This window comes from Hermetia illucens, chromosome 3, assembly GCF_905115235.1.
Source record: "Hermetia illucens chromosome 3, iHerIll2.2.curated.20191125, whole genome shotgun sequence".
Taxonomy (NCBI): domain Eukaryota; kingdom Metazoa; phylum Arthropoda; class Insecta; order Diptera; family Stratiomyidae; genus Hermetia; species Hermetia illucens.
In genome coordinates, this window is record NC_051851.1 from 172313766 (window position 1) to 172333129 (window position 19364).

The 19364-nt window shown below is 45.1% G+C and overlaps 1 protein-coding gene across 4 annotated transcripts in view; it reads left to right on the top strand.

The window, feature by feature from the left end:
- The window catches only part of LOC119650644, a 405409-nt gene that overhangs the window by 131540 nt on the left and 254505 nt on the right, over nucleotides 1-19364 (top strand). For all 4 annotated transcript variants that reach the window (XR_005249347.1, XM_038053569.1, XM_038053570.1 and 1 more), the window contains exon 2: nucleotides 1826-1906. Coding sequence is in view for 3 of the 4 variants with exons in the window: in XM_038053569.1 (XP_037909497.1) it covers nucleotides 1863-1906 (44 nt within the window). In the remaining variant the exon portion in view is untranslated. The remainder of the gene's footprint in view (nucleotides 1-1825; nucleotides 1907-19364) is intronic.

The following is a 19364-nucleotide window of genomic DNA, read 5'->3' on the forward strand; positions in this document are numbered from 1 at the left end:
TTATCCGTTCTTTTTGACGTCCTCTACAACTTTCCACTTTGGACTTGTTTGAGTGGTTTGTTCCGTCCTTTTGGTAGCAATAGATACCTGCCGCAATGGGGTCAACGTAGGAATTTATAACTGTCCTGTACTGGCTATGCGTTGATTTTTCAAATCTAGCTCACTCATGGCCTTTTCGCAAGTGTCTTTGACGTTTCGAACAACCACCTTAATATAGCGGTGAGCATTATGCATTCGCCCGACGAATTCGTAAAGCGTGTTCAGGGTACTACCCGTCTCTTTCAGGGAATTTCCCACTTGCAAATACTGCATCAATTCGCTCGTCGTTGCACCGCTTCTTCCCTGTTGAGCCCGATACAGCCTTTGTCTCTATCAATACCTAGTCGTCCATCCGTTTTTACGGACCTGGATGGAGAGTATAGCATTTTACTATTTCGCTTAAAGAGATCCAGGTTCGTTACCTCCTCCTTATCATTTGTTACAGTATCTACTTCGATGGTCCCATAATCAGCATATTTTCCTTGCCCTCCTTGCCGTTATCCCTGTGCTCCATAGGAGCCCCCATTCATCCAGTCGTCCTTTTCCCTTTTTAGACTGCCCACCTACTGAACAGTAAACAGCCGCCGAAAGTTCCGTAGGCTTTCAGTAATAGTTCCCCCTGCACCTCTCCTGAGTTAGCTGGACTAACCCGGGTGTCAGTTAGTCCAGCTAACTCAGGTGTTTCCCCTAGTTTAGCTCCTGCTACCTCCACTAAACCGCCTCAGGGTTAGGACAAATTGGCGTGTTGGATTACGAAACCCACAGGAAACGTGTACCTCATCCGACCAGTCATAACCTTACCCGGGTCACTGTATCGGTCATGCGACACATGCGGCTGGAAAGTCAGATTGCAAGGCGATATAGTAACCATCTACTATACCAGCTTCCGTCAGTAATTGACGGACGCAGTTACTGTCAACCAGTCTCCACATACCAACCACTTTTGGTTTTCTGTTCTGGGTAAATTCTCATCGCCATTTTTGTCCACGGGTGGGAGTTTTTCCCCCACCTACCTGACTTGCGCATAAACATGCACACCTCCAAATCCGTACAAGTGCATGTTTGGACACCTTCGGGAATTGTCTTATTCGAACAAAGGGACGCGCCTGATGAAAGTTTTGGCAACTCCCCACTGTCAGATACGTCCGTCTGTCTGTCACACGCATTTTTTTCAGAAGCGGTTATACCGATTAACACCAAATTTACTGAGAAGGTGGGAACTGTGAAGGCATGCGCATTCAGTGAGAGTTATGTCAATTCTACGTTGAATTCAAGGGGGGGGGTTATCCCAGACAAAAGGAGTGTCAAATTTTTTTTCACCAAATATAGCCATGTGGGGTATCAAACGAAAGGCTTCGATTAGTACTTTTCAAAACTGGTCTCAATTTTGACATTTAATTCCCAAGAAGTTAGGGAGGGAGCGGAAAATGGTCACTTCTTTAAAGGAACCATTCTCAGAACCTACCCAACCCAAAAATCCGAAAAAATCAGGGACCAGCATTATATGGTGCCTAGACTGTGGTTTCCCGATTTGTTTGTTCTTCCATCAAGTTGAGAGAAGTCAAATTCTAAGAGGATTTTTCTGAAAAACGTGGAAATTTTGAATCTGAAAATGTCACCGGTGTATGACTAATATTAAGCCCGTAACTCCTGGATTAAAAGGAAACTAGCTTGTTCACTCCTGTTAAAACTTCTACTTTACTTGCCTATCCGACCGTCTTTTAAATAACTTAAATCAAAATTCGAAGCAGAAAATGTTTAATAAAAAAATGTCCTTTTCTTGCAGACTCCATTGACAACACGATTGACTCGTTTGTGTAGAAATGGCGCGTGCTGGATGTAGGCCGAATGGATTGCAAAAATTAGAGTAAGTATCGTATATCCTTTCATGCTAATCATCAAGTCAGAAACGTGTGCATTCAAATGAATCCAAAGTGTATTTTGATGGAAATGGAAGAACAGGTTTTAATGAAACTTTTACACATGTATTCGTGACTAATAACTACCGACCAAAGTCTCGGCTCAAATATATTATGCATGTATCACTCAGATGCCATAGGTGGAAGAATTGAAAAAAATTAAATATTTAACAAGTTCAAGGGACCCCCGAAGAGCAATAACCGCTCAAACAGCATATGCAAACATGACGACAGGCAAACACACTTCAAACGAAGTCTCATTTATGCAGAGGCAGAAAAAATTCTGTTTAAATACCATTCACTTGACACATGCCTACACTCGGAAGTTCAAAATAAAATCCCCAGTTCCCAGATGTACGTTATCACCTGGAACTAACCTGCACTAATTGCCAGTATCCACCCCTGTAACATGTCGGCCTACTGCATTGAAATTATTTAAAAACCCAACAAGCCCCGGTCGAAAACTCAGACAGACATTTCGATCAAACAATTTTCCAACAATTTTCTTCCAAATCAACTAACCATGCCGTGCTTGCTGCCAGGCAGGCATCAGTCCGAGGATACCAGACTATTCGTCAACTTCAATTACGTCCCGAGTACACACACAGTGCCCCAGCTGAGTCCCATCCGCATAGTGAGCCCGATGAGAATAGAACCCAACCGGGACCGGCGAGCTCTGAGAAGGATGCATCCTGCCGACCAACGTAGAGATACGGCATACCATTGGCCATAGAAAAAATTGAATTTTCATTAAAAATTTACAGAGAGGAAAAGCCTATTTGGAAAATGTTAATTGACTTTCCCCTCGAACTTGGGAGTTTGATATGCCAAATGAAAAGTTGAATGAATGGCGGCGCTCTTGGGTGGCTTTAATGCTGATGGCGTCGTGGTCGTCATAAGTTTTTCCTTTTGACAGGATTTTCGCGTATTGTGAGGTTCATGGTAAATGAATTTACTAGAGCACGTGGTTATTGTGTAGGTTGAATCAGTCTCATGCGTGGGAAATGAGCTTATTCAGGGAAAAGGTTGCCATTCAAAGGACTCGGCTTGGTGTAGGGGTGGGTGGGATTGTATACGTGGAGTCGCTTATCGAATGTCAAAGGTACAAAATTCTATACTCGTGGAGCATGGACATTGTTAGTTATATGTCAAAGTGACAGGAAATTAAGGATATGTTGGAAGTTCAAACCCAATTTTCAAGAAACTCTTTTTCATGGTCTTTCTGAGAAGCCACATGTGCAAGCAACCCTGCATTCATCCTCCTGCAACAAAACATGGAAAAAGGATTCTAAGTAGAAGACGACATTCCAGAAACCTTTCATCAACTCATCATTCGCAGTGTAACGTCCCAGATTTCAAAGAAAAGACCTTAAAGAACCGACACTAGAAAACGTGAAAAAGGACTGCAAATAAACTCCCGGCAACCTCTAATGCGAAAAAAGAACCTCCAACATTACTCATTCAATTCTGCCCCAATACTCATAGCAGCCGCGCGTTGATACCAAAACATTCATCCTGCGGAGACAGAAAAGACCTGGCTACCGTACACATCCCCCATTCTATTCTCGCCACGCGGTCTCTCGTTAGTCCTTACAAATAACTAGACACTCACTCCGGCATACCCGAGCAAGTGGCAAAGAGAATAATAACTCAGATCCTTGAGAGGAATTTCCGTAAAACGCTAAAGACGGGATGGATCTTGCGCAGTTATTAGCGACGTCGGATAGTAAGGAAGTCGCATAAAAACCATTCTCTCAATTGGATTTCTTGTCTAGCTATTATGGCCTCGCACATAGTAACGCAAGCCCCCAAAAATTGCTCAAATTCCAATACAATTCTCATATGCAACGCAAGGGAGACGCGCACAAAATAAGGGTGGCGAATCTAAGAGAGTGGAAATCTCAAGGATGAGACGAAAGGAACGAAGAAGTCACAGGCAACGAGCCTATACCTCCCTTTCGACCTTCTGAGCGATTTTGGGTGCATAAGAAAGAGGAACTGGGAGAAGGATGCTGAAGTGAATTTGTTGGAGGTGCTACTGGATCCCGACTCCACTTTCAACAGAACCGAAAGGATGGGAATCTGTGGGTAATGCTCGTAAAGAGCGACCAGTGGTTGGGTTATTGTATTGTATATGGAATGGAAGCGGGTAATTTGGTATCGATTTTACGGTCGGCAAAGTATTTCGGAGCGAGACACATGACGTTGGCAAACTCACCAGCAAGGCTACACCTCTGACTACGTTCATATTTTCCGGACGGCAGAGTAATAGTAGCCCTCACTGCAACGACCAACTATGTACTTCACTGAACTTCTGTTCTTCCATCCCCACTCGGATTCTGGACAAAAGTTCTGCTCCCTGTGATGCATTTCGGGGTTGAAAACTGACTGTTTTTGTTATGCCATGCTAATGAAAGTGAAACTGACTGCTCCATGTCTGCGAGTACCCGACGAAAGGATTACGAGTAGTAATCTCCATTTTGAAAACTACAGACGCTTCCAGTCTGAATAGTTAAATAGCGGGGGCCGCCGCAACCCTCATTGATTTTGCGGTGCGCTTCGGTCATTGACTATTATATGGTCTACTCGCCGCTTTTCAGATCATTCTGGGAAGGTCGCATTTTTTTTTTTTCGTCCTTTTTATGATGCCAAGCTCGTACCAAAAAGAATTCTCAAGTTCCTTTATGTCAGCTCTTTTCAGAATGAGGAGACCTTTGTTCTTTTTCTTTTAAGATTGTTGTCCTCCTGTTCGTCTCCCAGTACTCCTCTCCCGCACTCGGCCCTTCTGCTGTCCTGCTGCTGTCAGGGCTTTTTATAATGAGTTCAAAGATCAAAAACGGTAGACACATAACGACTACAAGCAGAATATTAATTTCTATACTTTCGAATTGCAATGGTATTCGAAACAGGAACTGAATAGTAGGAAGAAACTACTATCCCCCCCCCACCCGCCCCCCCCCCCACAGCTTTTGTCCTTGAACAGAAACCCATCCAACATAGAACAGTAGCGAACAGACAAAAGTGAAAGTCTTGAAAGGTTTTTAAATCATCAGTGGCAAGGGGATGGGAGGATGTAGTGAGGATATCAAAACGTAGGCAGAATACAACGGTGATATGTAATGTGAGAATAAAATGCTTAGAGATTTTCGAAATTGAACTGTGATTTAAGGAAAAATAGAGAATGATGAAATTGGGGGAGAGTTACGGCTGCCTGGAGAGAAATGAAGAAATTCATTTAGGAAAGTGGCTTAAGTGAAATGGCAGTTATACAAGGAACAGGAGGGTGGAAGTTTAAGGTACGAATACTGTTCGTTGCGGCACGTGGGGGAGTTTTCAGATAAATGAGTCTATTTCATTTGATATGAAAATGAAAGCATAACGAATTGAGGTCAAATTTCCTTATGGATGAATACCGGCATGTAGGACTACCAGGTTATTATCACTTCCTAAAATTTCTTAAATTCTTAAATAGGTACAGAATAACGCTACCTTGTAGTTTGCGTTATCTGAGATGGCGTCGTAAATGGATACCATTATCATTAGATGTTGACTATCACGAGGACCTTCCTGAATATAATGACTGATGGCTTGGAAAAGGGAAGGAACTCTAGGAGGACCTAATTCCTCTTCTCCAGACTCCATTAACACCTTTCCATTTCCAAAGTCTGCCCAGTGCACAATTGTCATTCATTGAGATCTACCTGATACCCCTGTAGTCTTGACATGATTGGTAATCAGTTGGAAGAACTAGACGCCGAGTTTAAGAGTTCCTTCTGATTTAAGATGTCAACCATAGTCACGGAAAACTTATGTCCTGGGACCAACTACAAACAACTGTGTCGAATAGGGATTTTCAAAAAGTCTATCCCAAAAAGGCTACCTTAGTCCCCGTGGTGCTAGCTCATACTTTTGATCGGGTGTGATTCCAGTTCAGAGCGATGCCGGTGACTCTTAGGTACTTGACGACTATGACTGCTTTGAATCTTTATTACAGCGCTGAATTGCTTTAATTTGCACCCATCAAGGTTGTCAGCGAATCCTACTAATGTTGGCCCTTTGGTATTTTTTCTGAAAACTTATGCTGCCTACATGTCACAATTGGCGTTATGTTTCCTTTTCGGTGTTCAATGCTACCGAAGTACACTATTAGCTAGAAGCTACCACATCACTAGCGACATCTGGGCCTATAATGATCGCAAAAATCACCATCACCTTCTACTGGTCTTCCTCAGGGAGGAATCCTTCGACAGGCATCCTGGATTACAGGTTTGATTAAACAAGGCACCCAGAACAAACAACAAAACAAAATTCATCTGTGTACTGCAGGAGCAACATGCCAACTGTCTGCTTTAAAAGCTTGTGAAAATCCAATGGGTGGGGGAGGCCTTTGCTGTCACATGAATGATGTGAGCGCAGAGAACTGGTGAGTCTCCGATCAGGGATCCTTCTCAGACTACGAACTAAAAACTTCCCTCTCATCAGAGAGCTAGCCTGAAATTACATTATTCCGGACTAACCTTCTCTCTCTCCTCCCTGGCGAGGAATTCGTTTCACCAACGGGAGGGGAACACCCTGCCATCCGGTACCTCGGTCGGTCACATTTTTCCGACCCGGGTATCGTGGAAGTTTTCAATTTTTCTCGCTTTCAACCAAAATCTTCCGCGGCTGATGTCATAGCCTGGAAATTCTTGGATTTCCCGATCTTGTATCGTGGAAATTCTTGGATTTCCTAAATCTGGGACGCCTCCCGGTTCGAAAGAGGTATTTTCCGTGCAAATCCGACGATTTTGCATTTTTGGCCATTTTTCCGACTCGGGTATTAAGAAATTTTCAATTTTCCTCGATTTCGGCCAGGCCCTGCAGCGGCCAATTTTCACCAATATCTTACGTTCCCGATATCGTAGCGTGAAAATTCTTGCATTACCTGAATCTGGGGCGCCTCCCCGTTCGAAAGAGGTATCTCGGGTTGCAGATGTCGTAGCGTGAAAATTCTTGGATTTCCTGAATCTGGGGCGCCTTCCCGTTCAAAAAAGGTATCTTGCGTAAAAGTCCGACGAACGATTTTGAATTTTTGCCCATTTTCCCAACCCGGGTATCGTGGAAATTTTCACTTTTCCTCGGTTTCGGCCAGGACCTGCAGGGGCCGATTTTCGCCAATATCTCGCGTTCCCGATGTCGTAGCATGGAAATTCTTGGATTTCCTGAATCTGGGGCGCTAGCCCGTTCGAAAGGATTCCGACGATTTGGCATTTTTGGCCATTTTTCCGATCCGGGTATCGTGGAAATTTTCAATTTTCCTCGATTTTGGCCAGGCCATCCAGCGGCCAACTTTCTTCAATGTCTCGCGTTCGCGATGTCGTAGCGTGGAAATTCTTGCATTTCCTGAATGTGGGGCGCCTCCCCGTTCGAAAGAGGTATCTTGCGCAAGAATCCGACGATTTTGCATTTTTGACCATTTTTTCGACCCGGGTATCGTGGAAATTTTCAATTTTTCGCGATTTCGGCCAAGCCCTCCAGCGGCCGATTTTGTCCAATATCTTGCTATGTGGCAGCATGGAACAGTTGGTTAGATAAAGTCTACATGATGATTCGAGGAGATTTAAAGGTTGAGACTTTAGAAAGGGCAATGGTAGTCGCTTTCAGAGTATGATCCCCCCCCCATCACCCTTTGCTGTTCCACTTCTAGTAGGTTCGCTCAGTAAGGCCGTTCCTCTTCTTCTTTCAGTATCGTAAACATGAACCTATTTCCAACCGGATACAATGGCTCTGGGCCGTATGGCTGCGTAGCTACTCCTTTCCCAGGCAGCTCGCCCGCTGCTTCATTGCCTTCTAACCCAATGTAGCCTAGAACTCAGAGTATCCAGCCCTTATTGAACGAGTCGGGCGTGTTCAATTTTTGAGGGATTTCAATTGCAGTTTGGAAGTCACCTGGTTGAACCTAAATGTTTTAATAGCCGCTTCGTCATGGGTTAGGATAACAATGTCCTGCCCGCTATTGTTCCTTTCAAGTTTGAAGAAGACGCATCTGTCTATGGCGTATATTTCCGCCTAAAATATGCTGGTGTGCTTACCCATTGGTTCAAAGTGCGTTTTCTGGGGGACAATGACCCCGACGCCTGCTTCCACTTCCGTAAGAGATCCGTCAGTGTACCAAGTAATCAGTTGTTGGTCTAAGCCGTATGGTGACGCTCTCCCAGTTTGCTCTATTGCCCTTACCACTCTTATTAGAGATTCTAGGATGCTTTCTAGACCTTTCTGGAATAGTACTGGGAAAATGCCATCTACTTCGGGTGATTTTAATGGTTTAAAGGTGCTCACATTGTCCATCTTTTTTTTTTTTTTTTTTGAGGAGGTGGAAATCTTCACTGGCCTAGACACGCCAGCGTGTGGGATTCTTACCCACTAAAACCACCCCCGACTCCCTCCAAGCCCCGTGGAACCACCGTACGGTATTACATCACGGGCGGGGTCAGCTCATTTTAGCTTGGTCGCCTTTCGTCTCTACGCGGCGTTCGTAACCGCGCTTTTCTGATCTCCTCTGCCTTTCGCAGTTTGCTCTGTATAGATACGACCATGGAGTTGATCGCATCCAAGTCCTCCTGACATGTTAGCATTCTTCGCACCAGATTCTCTGGTACAAGTACCTCTCCTAGAGTCTCCTATAGGTTCCTCCTTTCTTCCACAAACCTTGGACAGTGGAAGAATACATGCCCTAGGTCCTCTGGGACTCCATCGCAGTTTGGACAGTCGGATGAGGTATCCAGTTTAAACCTGAACAGGTACTGGCGATATCCTCCATGCCCCGTGAGAAACTGAGTAAGATTATAATTAATCTCACCGTGCCGTCTCTCCAACCACTCCTTGATGGTAGGGATGAGCCCGTGTGTCCAACGACCCTTTCCCGAGCATTCCCAACGCTCTTGCCATCTATTTAGCGATCTCTCCCTTTCGGGGTTCTTCGTCTGCGATAAAGGAGAGATAGACTTCGTATTATGTATATTCGTCGTCTCATCTGTCAAGATGTCAATGGACATCATTCCAGAAATGACGAATGCTGCATCATCTGAGACAGTCTTGAATGCCGAGCACACTCTTAGGTCTGTTCTTCTGTAGACTGAACTCAGTTTGTTACCGTTAAATTAATCTGCAATGCCTTTCCCCAAACTAGAACTGCGTAGAGCAGGATCGACCTCACTGCCCTAGCTATAAGCAACCTGGAAGCATGCCGTGGCCTTCCCACTTTCGCCATGATGCTTACCAGGGCCACACTCGCAGTGGATGCTTTGTCATACACATACTGCACGTGTGCCTTATAGCTAAGCTTCCCATCTATCATCATCTGTGGGACACCCGGGGAGACAACGTACTCTTGGGGTCTGTCATCGGTGTCATACCAAAGCCTCCGTTCTTGTAAATAGCTGTTGACAATAGCTGCAAGATAAGCGGGAACACCAATCTTCGCCAGAGATTCCCGTATTAGGTTCCAATTGGCCGAATTGAATGCATTTCTCACATCTAGGTGCACCACTATGCAATATTTGCTAGTACTGCCCCTTCCGTGGATTGCATCTTCGGCCAAGCCAGTAACCATTTTGATGGCATCAATGGTTGATCTGGCTTTACGGAACCCATACTGCCGATCTGAGAGACCTTGCTGGCTCTCAACAACCGGGAGTAATCTATTATAGATTACTCACTCTAGCATTTTGCCCACAGTGTCCAAAAGACAAATAGGTCTGTAGGAGGTTGGCTCACCTGGAGGTTTGCCAGCCTTAGGCAGTAGCACCAACTTCTGTCGTTTCCATGATGCAGGAAATATCTCCTCGGACATGCACGCTTCGAACAACTCAGCGAACATGTCCGGTCTGGATTTCACCGCAAGCTTAAGGGCCTTATTCGGCACGCCGTCCAGACCCGGAGCTTTATTATCTCCTATCCTAGTGCAGATCTCCAGCAGCTCGTCACTGGTGACTGGCGGCATTGCCGTGTCGTTCAGAGGTCGCTGGAAGCTGTTTATGCCCTCCTCTTGCTGAGGGAATAACCCCTGGATAATTTTTAACAAGAGTGAAAGGCACGCGATCTGCAGAGATGATCGGCCTCTGAATCGCCCCATCACGATTCTATAGGCGCTACCCCATGTGTTTACGTCCGCTTCTAAACAGAGCTCCTTAAAGCATTCCCTCTTGCTCCGTTGGATGGCGAGCTTAAGGGTTTTGTGGGCTTCATTATAGGCGCGCTCTTTTTACCCTTGGTCGATTCTGCCTACCGCTATTTGAGCCGCTCTTCTGGCTCGGTGACAGGCTGATCGAAGGCTGGCCAGTTCAGCATTCCACCAGTAGTTTGGTCTTCTATTGGGGAATGAGCACCTACTGGGCATGGACGCGTCACACGCTTCGGCGATGCATTGGACCACATGGGCAGCTCTTTCCGTGGAGGCGCCTGCTTTATTAGGTTGGTATAACCACACCTCCATGAAGATCTGCTCATCCAGAGCTTTAGCGGACCAGCTTGACATCTTTCTCGTTTTCGGGCATGATAGCTCTTTGCCCTGTGACTCGACACATGTCTCAAAGAAGATTGCCCGATGATCGCTGTGAGTGTAGTGGTTGCTGACGCACCAAGACATACTACGTGCCAGTGCAGGGCTGACAAAAGTTAGGAATACGATTGAGGTAGACCCCCCTTTCTGAAAGGTGTTTACATATCCTTCGTTGGCCAGAACGACATCCAACTGTGCCAAAGCGTCTAATTGACTGCGGTTCCTTGCATTTGTCTCTCTGCTATCCCACTCACGGGCCCAAGCATTGAAGTCACCAGCAATCACCCTTGGACTACGACCCCTTGCGTCGAGAACAAGACTGTCAAGCATTTCCTCGAATTCGGGCAGTGTCAGGCTTGGCGGGGCGTAACAGCTGTACACATATACCCCGTTTATTTTCGCCCACACAAAGCCGCTGTATGCCTGATTCCCAGTACATTGTATGGCTTGCCGACCGCATGCCCATATCGCCGCTCCACCAAACGAATCTATAACCCACACGCCACCATGACGGTTTCTATAGGGTTCGCTAATGATGGCAATTTGCACCTCGGATTCGTAGATGGTCTGCTCGAGTCCATCTTACTCTAGGTTTCGAGCATATCTCTTTCGCTAGTCTCCAATCCTCCCTTTTTCCCCGTCTGTTCGCTGTTGTGTTGTCACATGCTGCTATTGCCTCCCGCCGTGGAATAAGATCCCGCGAAATGAGTTCTGAAAAGCAGATGCATCATGTCCTCCTCATTCTCGATAAATGTCTTCCTTCTTCAGACAGACAGAAGATGTTACCTTGTCTTTCATTATTGCTTTATATAGCTTGGATGCGCCTCTCGTTTGTTTGCTATTCCTTCACAGAATTCCCTGAAGCTCTTTCGTCTTGGTTGTCTGTACGTGTTGCTATACACCGTCATTGTCCTTTTGTGCCTCTACCAGTCCCCGGTTTGTTTGGGCCGGTTGAAGAGCTTTTGTATCTCCTGTTTCTTCTGACTAGGTTCCTGTTCCGACAGGGTACGTCCCTTGATGACTTGACTGTCTTAGTCGGACAGCTGACCTCATGCATATGTGTCAATGTCGATTCTGTTCAGGTCGTCCATCACTGTTTCTAGTTCTATTTCGCTCCTGATGTCACCGCTCACCTAAAGATGAGCCATATTGTCCCTCAGGTGTCTTGTATAGGAGTCCCAGTCTTTTTTCCTGGAATTTCATATTATTATATTTACTTCCGTGTTGCCCTCAATGTCGATTTTTTTTATTCTATGATCTGACGTAGAAGGTCCATGCGATACCCTCCATTTCTTTGCAAAGCTGCTCATCATAGTGTTCCCTAGACTTATGCCTAGTGCCTCTTGTCTGATGCTGGTGTGTTCCCCACATTATGTCTTTCTGGCTTATTACTGAGGATGAATTCCAGACCCCATGGTGCGTGTTACCTAATTCATCTGCTCCCAAAAAGAGAGAGACAGAAGGAAAAGATAGAAGAGAGAAAAATCCGCTCTTGACACAATTCTTACGTTTCTTCTTTTTTTTTACCTTCGAAACCACCTTGTGAAGTAAGGATTCAGGCCTTACTCTCTCGTAAGCCATCTTTTATCTGAGGCAAGGTTTTTTCTTCTGGACCATCCCTTCAGCCAACACCAACTGCGATCCTTATAACTAAACCTTTCGATTTTCTTTCTCCAGTTTTCATTCCCAGCAATGCTAAGAGTTGTACGGTAGAATTCAGCCGTCACGGAGATAAGGACCGTCGGAAAATTTTTCTTATTTTCAGTCATCTATAAATACTCTTGCGTCCATGTCAAGGAAGGAAGGATCTCGAGCGTTTTATAACAGTCCCAACTCACTTTGTCCACTTAAAATAAGTCGGAGGCGATGAAAACGTCAAGGACCATACCTATGAACACAAAAGGACCGAACAACGAAGACCATATCTAAGGGCTCAAAAGGACCATTTCTTCTGAAGTGCCATAAAAGTTCGGCATTCAATATTTCACAAGGGAACAAAATGAATGTTTTCTTTTCATATAAAAATCACATTTACATAATTGACAAAGTTTCTGTGCTGTCTGATTTCGACAACACACTGGAATTATCATAAATTGATAATAAAATTACTTGCGTATGTGTCGCCATATTTCTCATTTTTACTTCGATATAGCACGCACAGAATTGCGGTCGTCCGGTCCTGAAAGGAGCGAGCATACTGTCATGTTTAGAGCATATTTTCAAGTGACAGGGGAATAAAAGTAAGGGTTCACTCCACTAAATTTCTTCGACGGAAGGCTCTGTTGCTTCATGGCCTCGACATGATGTCTTTCATGGGGTCCTTGCGGAGCACTTTAAATATTTGCATAGCGCCATTACATCTATGACGTGCACGCACCAAAAATGAATCTTGTCGCCTAGTTATGGCTGAAATATTGATCGTTTAGGCTTTCTGAAATGGTGTTTGAAGCTGGGGGACAGCCGAGGGCGGGTCGGTATTAACCCTGTGCGGGAAGAATGAAGGACACCAGGTCAACAACTATTTCTTTCTAATTTCCGATGGGAATCTGCAATGCGGTTCAGTTCAAGTGATGATATGCTGGCAGAGCGCATTTTTATAGAAGTTCCTACAGAAATTCGTTGGCATCTGAACGTTACTGAAGCTTGTGAATTGAAAAATGTGATGCAGTGACACTTGACACGGATGTCCTGGCTGGGGCCAGAAAAGACAGGATCTCAGGATCTAGTCCTCTCTTTATTATCTCAGAAAAGGACCTGCAGGACAAATATCTATGATTCATAAGTCACAAAACTAGTCCATGCTGCTCTCAAAACCTAGAGCACATGTGGATGTATGTCCTTCGACATGCTTCCACACACTCATCGGGTTAACTCCTTCAAGAATATTTTATGTAATCCCAAAATGCACTAAAAGTGTCCCTCGTGCAATTTCCCCGAGAACGTTATGAAGTGAGAGTGAAAGGTGGCTCCGAGACTATTTATTCCAAGTAGGCAAAGACCATAAATGTCTAATGAGTTGTTGAAACTACTCAGAAGGTGGTTTCATCGGTGTCACGCAATAGTCATTGTTTCTCCCTCAGGAGACAACCGAATTAAAAGAATATTTATCCGAGGGTATTCGAATGTTACCCAGAAAATTACCCCGAAAATTGGAAAAACACGAATAGCTCGACTTGAAATTATGGGAATATAACAAGTTGTTGAAATATTGTTCATAGACGTCATTTATTAAGTTTTTATGTTAGTGCCGAAAGTCACGCTTCAGTTGTTGATGAGACAAGTTCAGTGGGGCGGCATGAAAGATAGGAAAACTTCTGGACGGAATAGTCGTCATGAAATGTACAACTGAAATTACCCATTGGCCATAAAAGAACTCTTGAAAAAAGAAGATATGACTCTTCCGAAAATAGTATTATCTAAGACTTGAGGAGATGGGCCCATATTCGAGAGAAGTTTCGTCGAATTATCTACGAGTTTTCACTTTTAGATGGCTTGAATCTTATGGACGAAAAGAAAAGTTTTGAGTTCATTCAGCATATTCAGATTCAAGATTTATCGCTTAAGGCGTCAAATGCCAGAATGGTAATGGTCCTATTGCTTTTATTGCTTTGCTTCATTTCTGAGGGCATCGTCAATGCTGTTCTCAGATGTGCGGATCTACAGATAGCACTCCTCTCTTAATTCACTTTTCATGATTTTTGTAATGACCCTAAAGGAAATAGGATTATCAAACGACCATCCTGAGTTGCCGAAGACGACCAAGAGGGAAGAACTATCCCAGAAATCTAAAAAGTTGGCAAAATTGACCGCGAAGGTCCGCCCGCAAGTATTGAAGCTCCATCAAAGTGCTCGGTTGACACGTTCTTGCACGCCTCTGTGCTAGCCAGGCTCGGGAATGTGTCGGGGTTCTTTGAAAGAAAGAGGTAGGCACATAGCCCAAAGCAAGACTTGCTAGAAAAAATATTTGTTAGCAATCGTTCTAAGTGTTCCATAACCTCCTTTAGCAATGCTGGATAGATGCCATCCATGCAGGTGCTTTGAAATATCCAAAGGATAGTATGCCAGCTCCCACTTTTTCACGAAGAACAACCGCTCTCGCAGTGTTCAAGTTCACCTTGCAGCAAGAACCGTCAAATCTCCCCTTACCACTTCTCTCACCCGTTCTCGCGGGTGGTATACCTCCAGGAGGATCTGTACCGATTCAAGTCTGAAGCTCGTGAAAGAACCATCGCTTTTTCTAAGAGAGTCCAACTTGGCCGACTCATCCCATCAGCTCCATTGTGGGAGAGCGCACCGAAGATGCTGCTCTATATTGTGTGAATCGAAGACCATCATTTTTCTTCGTTCTCAAAATTGTGAAGATGCTCTACAGATTTCTGATTGATTTCAATATATCTAGGAAAAAGTGGAGCACCATATAGTGACTTCCCCTGAGCACAACCAGACTCTTTTGGGCAAGTGCGAATTCCAAGCTGAATCCCTCCACGTTTGTAGAATTGTCCTTCCTGGGATTCATGAATTTTACCCTCCAGTGTATGAAGTCCATGCCCGGGTTCTGTTCATCCAATATGACATTTGGATGTAAGCCTTGGTGTGGGGCACAACAAAGCGTTGGCAACCAGAGATGTGTTGGTTTAATCCCCGCGGAACACGTGGATGTAAGCCCTGGTGTGGAGCACAATAAAGCGTTGGAAACCACATATGTGTTGCTCTTAGGCTTCTTGCGCGCATTACCTCCGAAAGAAGAGTCTGGTGCATCCAGTGTCGATCTCACCGGGGTTACCAGTTTATCCCCGCCTTCTGCCGAAGATTGCGCTTCCTTGCGTCCGATTTCTTTGGACATTACCGCATCTAGTGGTACAGCCATGTTCATGTCTTCATTTTCAAAGTATTTCATCTTCCCTCGCAGTGCCTTCTTCTGCCGGCGGCTTGGGGCCTTTCCAGGTTCACGGTGTCCAGGCCGGTTGGATCCATTTACCATACCGGCATTAAACCAGTAGCGTTCACGTCACCAATCCCCCTTTCTTCGTCTCCCTCCGGTAAGGGTAAAGGAGAAGGTTCTGACAGGCAGGATACAGACTGTAGTCCCCTCCCCTTAGTGGCCGAAGTTCCCTTCTGCCGAGCCCTCCTCTTCCATTTGCAGGTAGATTTGGGCTGTAGTAGCATGGACGGGCCGGCCGTAGTCGGATTTCCAGTTTCTCCCAAGCTGAGAGTTTCCTTACTTTCCTTTCTGGCTAGCTTCGTCGTAAGCGCTAAATGCAAGCTTTCCACTGAGTCGGAAGGCATGCCTTCTACAGATTTATCCATAGGAGGCATGAGTGTGGTGTGGCCACCAAAATTCGCACCTCGGCCGCGATATGATTGCTCATGGTCGCGGGTGAATTCGATGTCTGTGATTTATTACCATTTGGAAAGTTTTAATCCTTTGCTTCCGTGTTCATGTTTTGGACACTCTTAGTGCCCTGGTAGACTACTACGGGCTCACCCACCACGACAAGGAGACGTCTGAGAGGAGAGTCGGTAGGTAGCACAAAAAAAAGGAAGAAATCTATTCTAGAGCGGGAGGTTCTTCCAGGCGACCAAGTTTTCTTTAATGTGTCAACTTGCAGAAGAGCGTAGCGTTAATTCCATGCAAGTCATCCCAGTGTTCTTTTGCGTCGTACGAGACCACCGTAGAGTATTACCTCACCGGAAGGCTTGAATTTGCGTCACCATTTCTACGCTTGCCAATTGCTCCCCTTTCCGGCGACACTTTAGTTTTTGGAGCTTTTTTTATTTTGCCTGCAGTTCTCCTTTGATCGCATTCTCAGAATTGCGTGGTAGTATCTCAACATTCATAAAATATCTGAACCGTATCCTCTCTTCCTTCAATCTGGCAAAATGAGAAACGATGTGTGCCGAGTACTTCGCATAGAGGGGACATTCAGGAGACTCATCGGTCTTATCGGAAGCATGGGTAACATTCTCTATGATCACTACAACGGATTGACTCTCTTCGTGCTCTTTCTCGACCAATTTCCCAATAAATAGAACTAGTCTACGGGTCCTTGTGGCGCTTCCCAAAGTCGGCCTCCCGCTGCTCCCATCCCCTGTAGAATTTCTTTCTAGTGACTGTTCAGAATTCCGCAGTCACATTAACCAGATTTTTTCTCAACTTTTCGTAAACGTTTCGCCTTAATCCCTGTGAAATTTGCTAGAATCTCTCCCGCAATGGTACAAGCGGCTTCAGTTGATATTGTCCTAAATCCAGTGGAAACCCGCATTGTAATTGGAGAGTATGCCGGACTCATTCAACGCTTGCACACGGTGTTTGTCAATACTACAGCCCTATCCAGTTTTCCCATTCATATCCATTGTTTCCTGGTATAAATGGCTTTATCAGAACCACTTCTACTGCCAGAAGATCGTCAAGAAGTTGTCTTCCGGAATGCTCTTCAACTCTTTTAGTATTTTTTTCTAGTGGTCTGAACTTTGTGAAACTTGAATCTTGGAATTTTTAAATTTTTGGGAACAGAAAGAAGACTGCTGGAGCCGAATCTGGTGAGTAGGGAGGTGTCAGGTTAACTGTCTTCGCATTTTTTCGTGCACCAATGTATCAATCAATCAATCAAGAGCGCAGAATGGTCAGACGATGTCAAGATGCAACATTCGCTCGCTACTTGTCCATATCTGTGTCCTTTGGGAAAACGAATAATCGCCTGACTTCTAGGTCCTTGGTAGACAATGCCCTTCCAGCAAAAGATGCGAGTCTTCCATTGTCACGATTGGACCTTTGTCTCCACGTCTTACCCATATGCTGATGTTTTTTTCTCCAGTAAAAACGATTTCCAAAAAGTTTTCGCAAACCTGAACTCTTCTTTGGTTTTAATCATCGGCGATTAACATGGGGCAAACTTTGCACTTCAGTTTTTTCGTTAGACATTCTTGGCAGGATAGCTGAGTGGTTAGAGCACAAGGCTGTCGTACGGAAGGTCGCGGTTCAAATCTCGCTGGCGACAGTGGGATTTGTAACATGATTTGACGTCGGATACCAGTCGACTCAGCTGTGAATGAGTACCTGAGTCAAATCAGGGTAATAATCTCGGGCGAGCGTAATGCTGACCACATTGCCTCCTACAGTGTTCTGTAGTGTACCGTTACGGTCTTGAATGAAGTGCTCTAACACACTTCAAGGCCCTGATCCAATATGGATTGTTGTGCCAACGATTATTATTATTCTTGGCAGGAACTAAATATGATATTGCATTCTTCTCCCGTTTCTCGAATGGTTAGACCAAAATTTAACCGTACAGAGCCATTACTTGTGGAGCATGACTATCTCCGTTTGGCCTTCTTTGAACCTTTAAAATTATTCGTTATAATTTGGGCGATTCAAACATTCATCCTCAAAAAACTGTTTGCAGCATGTGAACAAACTTTTTCCTAATTGAATATAAACGTATCAAACGCGTTGTCTTTTTTCTGTCCATCACAAATTATAAAACACGAAAAGGTCTGTAGGACCCTCCTTCGTCCCTCCTACTTCTGTTAGGTCAACATCTCCTACAACTTATAGAAAAGTATCCCCTAGGAAATCCTGTCAAATCAACTGGCATTAGCTGACTTGATTCCACAATGCACGCCGTTATCGTTTTCCCTATCTCCAATGAAAAGAACAAGGGTTTGTTGGTCACTGTAAGTGTAGTGTTGACCTAGAGTTAACTATTACTAAAGAGCCTTAGCTACCCTGGTCGGCTCCACGTGTCTCTGCTCTGCAGCATGGCCTCAGTTATGGTGTCCGGGGACCCAAGACACATCGATGTCGACGACGCCCCTAACTTCTGGCTTTTCCTAAGGTATATAAGCCCCCGCTTGGCAGCATGGGGAGCGATCGGAATAACATCAGTCGGAAAATTGCAAATACTTTAGCCGCAGCACTGTTCACGGTGTTGCGAACTTACTCAAAGAAGCTCATTTTCGTGTCTATCATGACGCCGAGGTATTTCACCGCCGGTTTCGATCAGACTATAATTTCACCAACCTGATTAAGGAGGACTGTCGGACCGTCTCCTTGATCAGCACAACGACTTCAGTTTTCTCCAGAGTTAGGGGAAATCCATGCTTAACCATCCATCTGCTCACTCGCTGCATCACCATTCCCAGTGTGTCCTTAGCTTGCTCAACCATGCGTGTGGTTACCACTCACCGACATTGGCGGCGGTATGCCTCAGGAAGTTCTACCGCTTGGATCACCTCCTCAATGGCTCTAAAACCATATTGCGTTGCGTCATTTCAGTCGTGACTTGATAAACCTCTCAAAAAGCTTCCCTGCTCTTTCCAACATACTGAGCAGACGATACACTGACGACGGCTCTGGGTCGCATTTGGCCTTGCTTATCAGCACAAGTCTCGCAACGTTCCAGCGGGATGGAAAAACAACCGCTGTCAAACATGTGTTAAATGCGCCGAGTAGCAAGTCCGGCTTGTATTTACAAACGAGTTTCAACACTCCTGAGGCTTTTTTGTCCTTCTTGGACAGGACCACTCCCTCTAGTTCCTTTTCAGTGAAGAGTGGACAATCCTCAGTACTTACTCTACATTGGGAGGCGTCAGTTGAAAAAGGGGGGGAGGGCCTACACGATTTCTTCCATGTTCGCTGCTTCCTTAGAACACGGTAACCGATGGGCACAGGGTTTTTATGGAAGGCAGTTTATACCCGAGATCCCATGGTTCTCTGTTTACGTCGTTGATTAGTTTCTGCCAGCAACGTGCCTTCTGTCTGTTGGTTTCCTAGAGGAGATCCTTTTTCCTATTCTTATACTCTGCGATTCTAAGGATCACCTTTCCATTCGCATTCTGTATCTCTTCCTTGATGACCTGGCAGCTTC